General features: G+C 33.8%; 1 protein-coding gene across 4 annotated transcripts; it reads left to right on the top strand.

Moving 5' to 3' along the window:
• The first annotated feature begins 1086 nt into the window (after positions 1 to 1086).
• Gmer (GDP-L-fucose synthase-like protein) lies at positions 1087 to 11494 on the top strand. Of its 4 annotated transcripts, XR_013880726.1 has the most exons (14): positions 1087 to 1205; positions 4432 to 4513; positions 5152 to 5216; positions 5694 to 5742; positions 6757 to 6817; positions 7265 to 7391; positions 7741 to 7880; positions 8649 to 8721; positions 9263 to 9303; positions 9652 to 9699; positions 10134 to 10173; positions 10560 to 10747; positions 10861 to 10895; positions 11416 to 11494. XR_013880726.1 is itself a non-coding variant. In XM_080164494.1 (13 exons), the coding sequence occupies exons 1-12, from the start codon at positions 1154 to 1156 to the stop codon at positions 10724 to 10726; spliced, it is 945 nt and encodes a 314-aa protein (XP_080020620.1). In that variant the 5' UTR covers positions 1087 to 1153; the 3' UTR covers positions 10727 to 10747; positions 11416 to 11494. The 4 variants fall into 4 exon arrangements, 3 of the variants coding, with proteins under 3 accessions (XP_080020620.1, XP_080020619.1, XP_080020618.1); XM_080164494.1 differs by lacking the exon at positions 10861 to 10895; XM_080164493.1 differs by lacking the exon at positions 11416 to 11494 and having other exon boundaries at positions 10895 to 11005.
• Positions 11495 to 15648: the final 4154 nt, after the last annotated feature.

The raw sequence follows: 15648 nt of genomic DNA on the forward strand, positions 1-15648 counted from the left end.
CAACATTGGATCTCAACAATTTATTAGCATTGATATTCTTTTTATATTTTTGTCTCTTTTTTTTTGTTCTTAATGCTAATGAACTGAACAAGGACGTCCAAGCTATTTCATTTGGGGGGGGGGAAGTAATCTTTATATCGTTTAGGTCAGGACGTCTATGCTTTTTTTGGGGGGGTGGGGGAGGGCGGGTAATCACCGCTCCACCCCCGTCCCCCCATTGGATTTCCTTGGAACTGAAACTTGCATGAAGGCATAAAGAGATTTAAATGTTATCCTTATGTTACAAGAGTCTAAACATCTACCCAAGAAAAGGACAGGGGCTGTGATTCAGCAAATTAATTCAATTCTAAATTGATGAAAATTAGGATATTTATATGGCATAAAACTTGTTTTGTGCGTTAAATCAAGGGAAGTGGCTAAGAAAAGAAGGAAGTGGGTTGGAGGAAATTTTCACCTAGAATTGTTTGTCAGAATCCTGGTCCATTGTCCCTTGAAAAGGATTTTAGGGTCTTTTTTAACCAATAATCACTATTATGCTATTTATGTGACACCTGAGTCACATCCTCACAGAAATAAAAGAAAACGCCCACGTTACAATTTATTTTAGAATATTTCCACTTTGGTGTGTTAATAATTTGATTTAAATTTCACCTGTTTCATATTAAAGTATTTATTTTGACACCTGGTCAAAATAAAATTCAATCAATAATCTAAGTTATTGCTAGTATTAATATAATATTGTCATTTTAAAACTTCTGAAAAGACGACGTGTAGATTTGATTGTTTCATAGTGATTTGGTAAATAAAATCCATAACTTTGATAACCTCTATAGGATGGGATACAACTCAAGGTCTTATTTTGGTGCATATCTTAACCAATCATACTTGAGAAGTGCATGATTAGTATTACTTGGCCAGTCGTCCTTCAGACAACCAATCCTTTAATTGTACGATCTTTTTCTGGAAATACTGACTGCACGGTAACGAGTAGCGCTTGTCCTAGTCCAAGGCTTCCTCCCTTAACTGTAATTATTATGTCGTTCACCTGATATACCACATAAGAAACTTTAAGTTCTTATTTCGACAGAACAGTAATAGTTGGTTCTAACTTAATTAAAACCTGTTACAGAATATAACTAGTTACCTAAGTAAAATGGTGAAAGAAGTGACGTTAGTTACCGGTGGTTCTGGACTAGTGGGAAAAGGTAAATTTCTACTAATGGGTTCTCTTAATTTAAATATATTTGCTTTCACATGAAGAGACAGTTGAACTCTAATATCCACCCTCCCCTTACTTTTGAAATAAATTGAGAATTGGTTGGGGGTGGAGGGATTATTATTTTCCCCCAATTCAAAACCCCTGCGAGAGGCCCTAACAATGCTGGGTCTATATCTCCGGTGCCTTAACTCTGATTGGCTACTCAGCATCTAACATAATAAAAACCTACCTCCCACCCTTTATTTTCATTTATTTTTTAAAATAAGGGAAGGTTGTGGTTATCAGCGCTCAACAAGGTACTTTTTGAGTAAGCCCCGTAATATCTTAGAATATTAAATAATATTTTTCATTCATAGGTACCTGATAAAAAATAAACTGAGCTGCACTGAAACTTTAAAATATTTAGGTACTCCCTTACTATCCGATCTTTTTATGTAAAGGGGGGGGGCGAAAGTGACACTTTTTGAAACCAAAACTAAAAGTCAAAGGAACTCAACTAAAAAAAGAGTTACAGGTCTGACATTTTGCATGGCAGTTGCTTTTTTAGGGGTACAATATGGAACTGTGAAGAAACGGCGTCGCAACCGCCGAAAACCGCCGAGAAAAGGCAAAACAAATTTCGGCGGGAAACGGCGGTTTTCGGCGGTTGCGCCGCCGTTTCTTCACAGTTCCATATTTTACCCCCATAAAGCAACTGCCATGCAAAATCTCAGACCAGTAACTGTTTTTTTAGTTGAGTTCCTTTGTTGACTTTTAGTTTTGGTTTCAAAAAGTGTCACTTTCGCCCCCCCCCCCCCCCTTTGTTATTAAATAGTAACTACATACATTGAATTGTATTGAAAGTAGTGATCTAGCTCAAAGGTATGAAATCTGGGATATAAAGGGACAATGGTCGATAATTGATATATATTTTAATTTACAATGATGATAAAAAAATACTCCATCTTTAGTAATTTATTTATTTGAAAAATACTAGTTTGAACAAACCAATCAAAATTCTATAAAAGTACGAGTAATATACCATGGTAATAAAACTTTGGGTAATAGTGTAATTTACAGTCCAATGTCCTTTCCATCTCTGGATGTGATACAGCTAAAGGGTTTTGTAAAATGATTTTGGTATGAAAGGAGGATGTGCTTAAGGACCATTTGGGCAGGGGGGGGGGGGGTTTACTCGAGAACCCTTAGAGCTAGAGGGAGCTAATTTTGGATTTAAGCTTCTATGGGGCCAAAGTTACTTTTAAAATTATCGTCGACCCCCAGAGATGGGAAAAAACCAGGGTTTTTTTTAAAAAGATCAAACCAGTGTGGTTTATTTGGTTTAAACCGGTTTTTATTGGTTTTTATTAATAAAAACCAGGTTTTTTTGGTTTTTTTAATAATTTTTTTTTTTTTTTTTAATAATATCTAAATTAAAGTATTCTAATTTAGTATAGAGGGGTAGTTTCACGAAATGCATTTGAACTTAATTTAGTGAACCGCATATCTTATCCTGGTTAAATGGTTAAACTACATTTATATGGCATATATTTGAAAAAATTTCAATTTTGTACCACATAGTTTTTGAAATATCAAGACTTGAAAATCGTCTTTTTAAATTGCATATATCACAAAAAGACAATTTTCAGGTCTTGATATTTTAAAAACTACGAGGTAGAAAATTGAATTTATTTCAAATATATGCTATTTAAATGTAGTTTACCCCATTAACTAAGAAAAAATATGCGGTTCACTAAATTAAGTTCAAATGCATTTCGTAAAACTACCCCTTTAGTATAAAGATTTAAACTATTAAAAGAATTTTGAATAGGTATTTATGTTTTTGACTGTATTTTTTACATTATAAAAAGACTAGCGGCTAGGCCCCTAGAGGCCTCTAGGGGCACTTGAGGAGGAGAGAGTCGAATTTAATAATTGAATTTTTTATTTTATATTTTGTAAGAAAAAGTAAAAAAAATTTATTTGGGGGGGGCGAACATTTTTTTTTTTTTTTTTTTGGGGGGGGGGGGTTGCCCCCCCCCCTCATTTTTAAATTTAGTTAAAAAGTTTTAAAATTTTTTTTTCGGAGGGGGGGTTGGGGGTGTCCCACCCCCAAAGAAAATAGTTATAAACCTTTCCGGGACCCTGTTAAGGAAAACCCAATCGGTTCAGTGGTTAGCGAGATCCTTTGGTACAAACATACAAACACACATTCAAACATCCTGTTACTTTATTATAAGGATATACCTGGAAAGATAGGCCTTTGTATTAAAAAAAACCTTGGTTTTTTTTGGTTTTTTTAGCTTTTTTTTTTGGGTTTAAACCACTTGATTAAAACCACGTGGTTTTTATTTTGCCATCCCTGTCGACCCCCCACCCCCCCCCCAAAAATTTTTTTTTTTGGGGGGGGTAAAAATTTTTTTTATTGCATTTCTCGCCGAATTAGGCAATTTGGAATCATTTGAGACCATGTTATTTTTTTCATAACAATTATCTCTAAAACTAAGAGAGTAGCATACTGTATTTAAGATATACCTTCATAAACGAGAATTTGAAAAAAAAGTCCCCCCGCAGGGTTGCTTGTAAGGTGAAAAATTTTTGAAAAAATAACATGGTCTCAAATGATTCCAAATTGCCTAATTCGGCGAGAAGTGCAATAAAAAATTTCTTTTTTGGTGGCGGCGGAAAACGGCGGCGGACGGCGGGAGCGGCGGTCCCGCCGCCGTTTTTTTTAAAGATACCAAAACTTGGGGTAATTAGTGACACAATCAAAAAGATTTCATCCAATTATCTTTAAAACTAAGAGAGTAGCATACTGTATTTAAGATATACCTTCATAAACGAGAATTTGAAAAAAAAAATGATAAAGTCCCCCCGCAGGGTTGCTTGTAAGGCGAAAATTTTTTGAAAGAATAGCATGGTCTCAAATGATTCCAAATTGCCTAATTCGGCGAGAAATGCAATAAAAAAAATTTTTACCCCCCCCCCAAAAAAAATTTTTTTTGGGGGGGGGTGGGGGGTCGACGATAATTTTAAAAGTAACTTTGGCCCCATAGAAGCTTAAATCCAAAATTAGCTCCCTCTAGCTCTAAGGGTTCTCGAGTAAACCCCCCCCCCCCCCCCCTGCCCAAATGGTCCTTAAGCACATCCTCCTTTTATTTAAATCTGATTCAAAACCCTACATAATGACTATTAAAAACTCCCTTAAGCCTATAAATAAATAATATTAATAGGTATTGAGAAGATACTAGAAACAGATTCTTTACCAGACGAAGAGTGGATCTTCTTGTCAAGCAAAGATGCTAATCTTCTGAGGTAAATTTGTCTTAGGACTTTTAGACAAAGGTCTTTAAATCAAAGTAATATTTTGTATTATAAATAGTTTATTTACCATTTATGATAAGACCATCCTAGGTTAACATATGTTAGGACTTCTAGACAAAAGACTTTCATTTAAAAGTAATATTAGAAGCAGTACACTTAGAATGGTACCTACAGCTACAATATTATAATAGATGTTTTTACTTTCAACTAGAATTGGCTATACTATACCACAAACAGTTGAAATTCAAGATAAAGTTAGTGGAATTCATAGCTTTGAAGTTGTTATATTTTTGGTTGATATTAATACTCTATCATCCTTATGAAATAGTCACAAGATGTGTGTTTGTCTGTGTTTTTATAAAGAAAGATCTCGCTAACTGCTCGACTGATATTTTTCTTCTTTCAGTGATGTTTCTTAAAAAATTGTCCTTGAAAAGATTTCAAAAAAATTTTTGGGAGGGTAATCGCATTTTTAAAAATCTATTTTTCTTTTCTTAAAATAATTTTCAAGTTTGGGAGCCCTTCTTTTATAAGGAAAAATTAGATAAAGAGCAACAAAAATAATTAGGTAAATATTTAAGGTTATGTTAGTTGCCTAGGTATTATATTGTTTTCTACATAAATTTTAGTGAATCTGAAACTGAGGCAGTATTCGAGAAGTATCGTCCAACCAGAGTTCTTCATCTAGCAGCACAGGAATAAATCCTTAAAAATTCGTTTTAATGATATTTTTTAAAAACCAAAATTTTAAAAATCCAATATTTTCTAAAAAAGAATGAATACCTAAAACTTCCCCCCTTATTACCTGTGGTTAGAACACCAAAATTTTCTTGACGTAAGTATTAACAGGAAAACTGATGCATCATGATGTACAGATTGGACTTTAAAAAAAACAAGGACCATTCTGTCCAAATGAAGTACTACAAAAACAATTCACAGTACCCATATCTTTTTATAAAAGTTGGGATGGGTTTAGGATATTTTTCTGACCGCTCCCTCACTGATTTTCTTAAAGTCCTTGGCGAAGCTTACTAGTTTTCATATCAAATGATTAGTAGATATAAAAACAAACTGACAACGCAATACAAAAATATATTTGTGTTTCTATTTGTGATTTAAAATTTGAACTTTGTAGGATATGTAATGAATACAAATTTAAGGATTGACTTTTAGGTGGGAGGACTATTTGCAAACATGAAAGCTAACTGTGATTTTCTGAGGTAAGGTTTGAAATGGTGGCAGGATTTTGACATACATATATTTACAATATGTGAGCCACTTGCTGTTATGTAAGTGGATGTTATGGAGGGTATATATTAGGGTGGGCCCATTTCACCCTTTTTTTAGATTTTACTGTTATCATAAGTTGTGGAAGTCATATATATGTATGATAATCCCCATTCAAGTTTCAAAAGTGACTTGGCTCTTATGGCTGCCGGCGCGCGGGGTTTATAAATAGTACCCACCCCCTTATAAAACCAAAAGTTTAAATTCCTTCAAACACAGGCATGTTGCATATCAAAATGACAGCATTGAAATGTTGATTACGAATCTGAAATTCGTTTTGAAAAATATTGCCCCTAGTTCGAATAAGATCTCTTTAAGTACCTAAAAACAGCTGATTTAGTCAAATCAATATAAATATTTTTCAAAACGGTTTTCAGATCTGTAATCAGCATTTCTATGCGGTCATTTTGATATGCAACATGCCTGTGTTTGGTTTCAATTTTTGGTTTTATAAGGGGGCGGGCACATTTTCAACTCCCCGCGCGCCCGTTGTTTTTGGATTAAAAAACCTCTTTCGAGTTTTACAGTGTTTTATATTGGCCCAGTAACCCTTGCCAATGTCTACTAATGTGAAATTCCAAAATCGACCCACCCTAGTATATATCTTATTTTTGTAACTATTAAACTAAGAAATTCCACCGAAAAAAATGGATTTACACTGCTTTGATTTTACGTATCACTTGTTGATTTAATCTTAATTTAGGTCAGTTTTACAATAAAATAGGTCTCAGAATGGTTTCAGGCTATTTTATTTCTATATTTTAGACAAAGGTTGGTTTTAAGCTATTTTTATGCCCTTCTCCACCTTTTCTAATAAAGAGCCCATATATAATTTGGAGAACATAAGGAACATAAGGTTTGACATTAAAGAAGTGAAAATGTACAAATATACAAAAAAATAAAGACTGAAGAAAAGATTAATGTAGCATTAAATTCTTTTATTTTAGGAATAATATGAAAATGAATGATAATATTCTTGCCATGTCTCACAAATACAACGTGAAAAAGGTAAAAAATTATTTACAAAACTTTTAAGTTGGAAAATTATTCATCCAATTTACTTCTCACATTGACAAAAGAAAATGATCGTTCCTCAATTCAATATTTTTCTATTAATGAATGAAGGAAAGGTTAATTTGTCTTATTCTACCTGTTACTGTTCATCTATTTTTGATCTTTTATAAAGTTTTAAAGTCTTCCCTTACATGTACCTAAAATTAAGCTTCGTTACAAATTTGAGACCTAGAGTGGTTTAATCTGTTTTTGAAATTTTACTAAAAACATTCAACTACTTCACTAGGTTTATAATAGTAGCAAAATACCTAATAAAGCTTATCCAAAAAATGCAGCCTTATTGGTCGTTTTGTTTCCGAGATCTAATTAAACATACACACACTTAATGACGATCCAGCTTATAAATCTACATAGTATATATTTTGATTATATTTTGATCAGGTTGTATCGTGTTTATCTACATGTATATTTCCTGACAAGACGACATATCCTATAGATGAAACAATGTTGCACAATGGACCTCCTCATGATTCTAATTTTGGATATTCATATGCTAAACGAATGATAGGTATTGTAAAATAATCACAGAGTTGTTGTGCTTCAAAATTGAACTTTATTATTAAGCTGATAGATCAATAGAAAAGCGTATAATAGAACAAAATAACCCTAAAATTACCAAATTTTATACCAAGTAGGATATATTTAATGCTAAGAAATATAAAAAATGACTTCCACCAACCTTTGAGTCCAAATAGATGTTCTGTGGTATTAATATCGTATTACTACATAGAGCTTTCCCTTTTAGACTACTCAAAACAGTATTATTGTCAGTTAAATTTCATGAATTTGGTCCTTATGTTATTTTTTCTAATTATCTTAACTTTTAAAATAAACTTCATGGACATATCCCTTTATAGACGTGATAAACCGGGGCTACTACGAGCAGTATGGCTGTCAGTTTACAAGTGTAATTCCATGCAATGTGTTTGGTCCGCATGACAACTTCAATATCCAGCAGGGCCATGTCATACCTGGACTTATGCATAAGGCTTACAAGGTAAGTTTTTAACAGCTTGTAATGTAACATAGAATACAATCAGCTATGCGCGAAGCTCACAAATCTAAGATTGATCAAAGGATTCTCACTTTCAATCTCCGTGTGTATCTGAATCCTAACTTCAGAGAATCAGGGCTACAACAAACAAACAACACTTTTAAAACTCATTATCTTGATATAGATAGTTTGGTTTGATCTGTCTAAGGAACCTCCATATTGGTCTTGGCATTAAGATATTTTTTTGTGGGGAGGGTGGGGGATTGATGATTAGGTTAACCCCTGAGAAGAAATTATGCATTACCCTAAAAAAGTAATTCCATAACTTCTATCGGGTATAGTCCTTTCCACGACATCCCTCCATAAGGAGCGATTCTTCGTATTTTTCACAGTAGTTTTTCTCCTATTTCTAGCCCCTGTGGGGGGCTCTAACCCTGCGGGGCCAATTACCTAACCCTGTGGGGCAATCACCTAACACAATATAACCTAACCTAACCTAAAATAACCTATAAAAAGCCTTATTAAAAATACGAAGAATCGCTCCTTATGGAGGGATGTCGTGGAAAGGACTATACCCCTTCTATCTTGATATCATGGCCCCTATTATTCTCCTTGTTTATCAAATATCTGGAAACAGTTTGTCTTGTTGCTACGATTCTTAATAGTTCTTTTGTTTTTTTTTTAATTGAACCCAGTATGATATAACTAAGGTGGAATCTTGGGTATTTGGTAGCTTGTTATTGTTGCTCTCATTTCTTCATTTAATTTCAGGCCCAACAAGACGGTACTGCATTTCAAATTTGGGGTACAGGAGCTCCTCTTAGACAATTTATCTACAGCCTAGGTAAATTATAGAACAGAATTGTACTTAAAAATGTTTGACAGTAAATAACTTAAAAACAATCTGATTTTAATTGCTTCTGTAGCGTAAATAATAGGGCATCTGCTCGTCGTCAGGGAAGTGGTAGATTCGTAACTCGGTCCAAATGCATAAATCCCTTTAAAAATCATTAAATTATCAATATCAATCTTTAAAAGAGAAGAAAAGTGAAAAAAATCACTTTTTCGTTGAATTGTTTTGGATTTGCATAACTTTTTGGTTCACCAGTTTTTCCCCCAAATGCTGTTTTTGAGATCTTGTGCATCATTGGTGCTGATTAATAAAGAATTAACGGTGGAAACATGTAACAAAAAGATGCATCTACATTTCATATTTACAGTAAAATCATCCTAAATGAATAATAAAGCTGCTATTCTGAAAATTCAGATTTGCCTATTTTTTTGGTTCGCAGTTTATTAGAGTATTGATATAAGTTGTTATCATTCGTCTCGGAAAGGACGTAATCAGGAGGCATTAAATATTTTAATGAACACTTTTATTTTAGATTTAGCTCGACTTTTTATTTGGGTGCTTAGAGAATATCAGGTACAAAAATTTCTTATTCAAAAGCTTTGTCACAGTCAAAGATACAGTACTTAAAGCAAGATAATGGCAAAATAATTCAGATGTGTTAATAAATGCCTTTTTAATGAGTTGTTTCATTAATGGAAATAAAATTTCTAATTCAATCAATCAATCAATTCAAACTCCTGTTTCTTAAAAATGATTTGACGGTTTCCCTCAAAGTCTCTGGTTGATTGCAGGAGGGGCATATATTGCAGGACCAATTTTTAGCATGTCAATAAAAATTTACTATTGTCATAAGAAAATACTTTTGTAAAATCAGACAGACAAGAAACAAAGTTGACTATTTTGATATTTTTGTTTTCTCAGGAAATTGAGCCTATCATTCTTGCCACAGAGGAAGAAATTTCAATCAAGGTTACTTTTTTCATTAAACTATTAAGACAAAGGTAAAAGGACCGGGCTAACAAAACTGGTAATGATATTACCTATATGATTTTTATTAAATAGTCCCTTTCGTTGCAACGCCTCTTAAGGGGGTTTTGTTGTATTTTCACAGTATCTTTTCCACTATTTCTAACACCTGTGGGGGGCTCTAACCCTGCGTGGCAATCACCTAATCTAACCTAAAAGAACCTATCAAAAGCTACTATGAAAATATGACTAAACGCTTCTTAAGAGTCGTTGCCACGAATGGGACTATACCCAAAAATTTACCTTTATTAAATCTTTTCCAAACCAGAGGATATTAATCGGTTTCAAATCCATCCTACTGGAATTAACTAATCTTTGCCGTTAATGAAGTTTTTAAAATTTAGTATCTATTAATATCGTTTATTTTTTTTATTTAGGATGTTGCCTTCAAAATTTTAGAAGCATTCGAGTTCAAAGGTAAATACTTTTTTTTGTTGAAATTTTCATTTATATTACCATTAATTTTCAATTTAAACTAACTTTTAATATGATGTACGGAAAAATCTTTGTTTGGAGTATCTATACACACAAAAATTTAGAAAATAAATAAGAGGAATTTTGATAAATATAATACATTTTAGGATTAATTAAATAAGTTTGTTATATTTTAGAAATGAAATATATTACAAAAAAAAACATGTATTTAATATGGAAAATGAAAAATATAAATACATAATTTTCGTCCAACTAACCAACGAGCTAGAGAGATTTATTTTAAATGAAAGTAAGACGATCTTCGAAACTACTGATTTAATATAAAAAATCCTAATACTGATTAAGCCTGAGCGTACTTTTTATTACAGGAGGGGTTGAGTTTTTGACGGACAAAGCCGACGGTCAGTTCAAGAAGACAGCCAGCAACACCAAGTTAAGAAAATATTTGCCAGAGTTCAAATTTACACCCATAGATGTCGCTATTAAAGAAACTGTGGAATGGTTCAAGGCCAACCATGAAACATGTAGGAAGTAAAGATGCGATGAGCAATACAGGGTGAGCCAAAATAATCTGCGTTTTTCCGTTTTCCATCACCACTACAGGGATTATTAAAAAAAGTTATGTTCTTCATATTTCTTTTGGTTGTATAATGTAATCGGAAAACGCAGTTTATTTGAAACTTACTTATGTATATATCTACAGGGTGCTGCAATTAAATTGTCCCTAACTTAATAATGCAAACTTCAAATGATTTTAAATATATATTCTTATATTCTAAGTACAGTAGGGTTGGCAATCCGAATCCGGAATCCGCCCAATTATTGGTCAATTTTGGAATCCGTTTTTAATAGCGGGTTCGGATTCTGAATTGGTAAGCCAAAATTAGCGTCCAGAGTTTTTTCTTTCAACTGCCCCTTTTTGAAGGCAAAGATTATCATCATTATATATAAAATCTTTAAAAATCTGGTTCGATTCTCGGAAGTGAATTATAGAGAACACCAAGAACATTAATTTTTAGGGCATAAAGCCTTTTAAAATATTGCTAGAATCCGGAATCCGCAAAAATCCGCCATTTTTTGACGGATTCTTTTAAGAATCCGAATCCGGTCCAAAAATTTGACGGATTGCCATCCCTAATTCTAAGTAAAAAGAAAAATTTTTATTTTAAATTGGGACATATTAAATTGCGCACTCTGTTTGTAAATAAAATTGTGATAAAATAGGTTTATTTTGTTACCTATAAGTATTTGTTAAAAATAGTTTTTTGTTCTTTAAGGTAGAAATATTTCAACTTAAGAAAAACTTTTAAAATATTATTGAGGATTTTATTTTGCAAACTAGTGACTTCCATATCACTTAAAGATTAAAATTGTGCAAAAACTTAAAACAAAGTTTAAAGGGGACTATCCACGAACCATAGCAAGTGATTCTAAGCATCTTCCAGCATTGACCCATAGTATTTTTTTAGTGAATATACTAGGTTTATGTTTAATATTTGCTTTATCGACTAAAAAGTTAGGTTTCACCATGGTTTTACGTGAAAAAACTTTAAAATATTAAGCAATTTTTAAAGCAATATTGTCAAATGCTTTGTTGAGTTCAAAGGACAAAATAAAATAACACTGCAGAAAAGCATCAAATGTTGTAAATTGCAAAAGTATATTAATTAAACTGTTTTCAAGTTACCAACCCTTTTTCTAAATATACATTTTTAATCACAATAATATACTTTTGTGTCAAAGCTTTTATACAGGAGTTTAAACTCATCAAAACTTTCGATAATATTGCACCAAACAATGCTTAACATTTCAAAGTTTTTTCATATAAAACCATAGTGAAACCTAACTTTTTTGTCGATAAAGCAAATATTTAACATAAACCTAGTATATTTACTAAAAAAATACTATGGGTCAATGCTGGAAGATGCTTAGAATCACTCTTTGACATCCTAAAAGTTAGAAGCACTGCACATATTAGATGAAATATGTCTCATAAAAAAAAACACTTTTATATATATATTTTTTGTATTATTGTTATGTTGTTTAATTTAAGTAAAAGTTTTAAAAGTGCACTTAAAAGGTGGTTGGGCATGAAAGTGGTGATTTTAAAACCAACATAAAAAAAATAAAATAAAACAATAAATTTGAATTTTGAATGAATTTTGTGAGGTTGGTTTCAAAAAGTTCCGTTCTAACATTTTATTATTTTTATATTATATTTTTACATTTGTTCTTTACACTGTACTTAATTGTTTCAATATTTCTTTGTAAATAAATGGGTTTCTTTCAAATCTCATATTTAATATTAATAAATGTATGTTACAAAGTAGTATGATGTATGTCGGTCGTCATTTCTAAATTAAATAAAACACTAGATCTTGCATAGTTCGATGTCTAAATAGTTCCATGCCTAAATTCACTATTAGTTTGCCCAATCGCCTTGGGAATCCGCATTTAAAAAATAATCACAAAACCTCGCCAACGAAAAACTATATTTCATGGTAAATTCACGGAACCTTTCACTTTTTTTTCAAAAGTCGCGCATTTTTTATATTCTTCGCTTCCCTCATTTTTTAAGTTTATTAAAACATTTGATTCTCCTAGAAAATGGACAAAAAATTGCACTAATCACAAATTATTTAAGGACCTAGAGGATGATATTTAAATGAAATTTTGTAGGGTGAAGGAAAGATACCAATAGTTGGGGTTATTTGTGACCCAGCCCAAAAGATTTCATCCAATTATCTCTAAAACTAAGGGAGTAGCACCCAAAATAAAAGTCGAAACAAAATTGTAAGTAAAGGGGGGGCCGCCGCCGTTTACAGCTGCCACGAAAAAATTTTTTTTATTGCATTTCTCGCCGAATTAGGCAATTTGGAATCATTTGAGACCATGTTATTTTTTTCAAAAATTTTTCGCCTTACAAGCAACCCTGCAACTATTGGTATCTTTTAAAAAAAACTTCGGCGGGACCGCCGCGCCTGCCGCCCGTCGCCGTTTACCGCCGCCACCAAAAAAATTTTTTTATTGCATTTCTCGCCGAATTAGGCAATTTGGAATCATATGAGACCATGTTATTTTTTTCAAATATTTTTCGCCTTACAAGCAACCCTGCAGGGGATTTAGTCATTTTTTTCAAATTCTCGAAAAAAATAACATGGTCTCAAATGATTCCAAATGCTGGTATGTCGTGTGACGAGTCACCACATTTCCCCCCCTCCCCCCCCCCCTTTACTTACAATTTTGTTTCGACTTTTATTTTGGGTGCTACTCCCTTAGTTTTAGAGATAATTGGATGAAATCTTTTGGGCTGGGTCACTAATTACCCCAACTATTGGTATCTTCAAAAAAAAACGGCAGCGGGACCGCCGCTCCCGCCACCCGCCGCCGTTTACAGCCGCCACCAAAAAAATTTTTTTTATTGCATTTCTCGCTGAAATAGGCAATTTGGAATCATTTGAGACCATGTTATTTTTTTCGAGAATTTGAAAAAAATGACAATCCCCCACAGGGTTGCTTGTAAGGCGAAAAATTTTTGAAAAAAATACCATGGTCTCAAATGATTTCAAATTGCCTAATTCAGCGAGAAATGCAATAAAAAGGATTTTATTGGTGGCGGCGGTAAACGACGACGGGCGGCGGGAGCGGCGGTCTCGCAGCTGTTTTTTTTAAAGATACCAATAGTTGGGTTAATTAGTGACCCAGCCCAAAAGATTTCATCCAATTATCTCTAAAACTAAGGGAGTAGCACCCAAAATAAAAGTCAAAACAAAATTGTAAGTAAAGGGGGGGGGGGGAAATGTGGTGACTCGTCACACGACATACCAGCAATTTTATTTTGGGTGCTACTCCCTTAGTTTTAGAGATAATTGGATGAAATCTTTTGGGCTGGGTCACTGATTACCCCAACTATTGGTATCTTTTTAAAAAAACTGTGGCGGGACCGCCGCGCCTGCCGCCCGTCGCCGTTTACCGCCGCCACCAAAAAATTTTTTTTTATTGCATTTCTCGCCGAATTAGGCAATTTGGAATCATTTGAGACCATGTTTTTTTTTTCAAATATTTTTCGCCTTACAAGCAACCCTGCACGGGATTTAGTCATTTTTTTCAAATTCTCGAAAAAAATAACATGGTCTCAAATGATTCCAAATGTTGGTATGTCGTGTGACGAGTCACCACATTTCCCCCCCCCCTTTACTTACAATTTTGTTTCGGCTTTTATTTTGGGTGCTACTCCCTTAGTTTTAGAGATAATTGGATGAAATCTTTTGGGCTGGGTCACCAATTACCCCAACTATTGGTATCTTTTTAAAAAAACGGCGGCGGGACCGCCGCCCGCCGCCGTTTACAGCCGCCACCAAAAATTTTTTTTTTATTGCATTTCTCGCCGAATTTGGCAATTTGGAATCATTTGAGACCATGTTATTTTTTTCGAGAATTTGAAAAAAATTACTAAATCCCCCGCAGGGTTGCTTGTAAGGCGAAAAATTTTTGAAAAAAATAACACGGTCTCAAATGATTCCAAATTGCCTAATTCGGCGAGAAATGCAATAAAAAATTTTTTTTTGGTGGCGGCGGTAAACGGCGGCGAGCGGCTGGAGCGGCGGTCTCGCAGCCGTCTTTTTTAAAGATACCAATAGTTAAGGTAATTAGTGACCCAGCCCAAAAGATTTCATCCAATTATCTCTAAAACTAAGGGAGTAGCACCCAAAATAAAATTGCTGCAAGTCGTTTATGAGAAACACCCTATAGTATAATCCACCCGCCCCCCCTCCCCAAAAAAAAAATTAGGGGTTTGGGGGTGAGTGGGTGGTCAACGATAATTATAAAATCAAATATAGGCCTACAAAACTTGTATCCTAAGGTTTGCTCCATTTATCTCAAGTCGTTTATGAGAAACACCCTATAGTATAATTCACCCGCCCCCCCCCCCCCCCCCAAAATTAGGGGTTTTTGGTTGGGTGGGTGGTCAATGATAATTCTAAAATCAAATATAGGCCTACAAAACTTGTATCCTAAGGTTTGCTCCATTTATCTCAAGTCGTTGATGAGAAACACCCTATAGTATAATCCACCCGCCCCCCCCCCTCAAAAAAAAAATTAGGGGTTTGGGGGTGAGTGGGTGGTCAACGATAATTATATAATCAAATATAGGCCTACAAAACTTGTATCCCAAGGTTTGCTCCATTTATCTCAAGTCGTTTATGAGAAACATCCTATAGTATAATCCACCCGCCCCCCCCCCCCCGAAAAAAAATTTTTTTTTGGGGGGGGTGGGGGGTCAACGTTAATTTTAAAAGTAACTTTGGCCCCATAGAAGCTTATATCCAAAATTAGCTCCCTCTAGCTCTAAGGGTTCTCGAGTAAACCCCCCCCCCCCCCCTGCCCAAATGGTTATTTTCCACATCCCCCTTTTAAAAACGATAAAATCACGAAACCTTTAGAGTAATCTTTTTA

The sequence above is a fragment of the Acartia tonsa genome, chromosome 6 (assembly GCF_053477335.1).
Source record: "Acartia tonsa isolate MP-2025a chromosome 6, ASM5347733v1, whole genome shotgun sequence".
Taxonomy (NCBI): domain Eukaryota; kingdom Metazoa; phylum Arthropoda; class Copepoda; order Calanoida; family Acartiidae; genus Acartia; species Acartia tonsa.

Coding starts and splice junctions, on each gene's coding strand:
- Gmer (XM_080164494.1), top strand. CDS start 1,154: ATGGTGAAAGAAGTGACGTTAGTTACCGGTGGTTCTGGACTAGTGGGA. Junction 4,514..5,151: donor AAAGATGCTAATCTTCTGAG/GTAAATTTGTCT, acceptor CATAAATTTTAG/TGAATCTGAAACTGAGGCAG. Junction 6,818..7,264: donor ACAAATACAACGTGAAAAAG/GTAAAAAATTAT, acceptor TATTTTGATCAG/GTTGTATCGTGTTTATCTAC.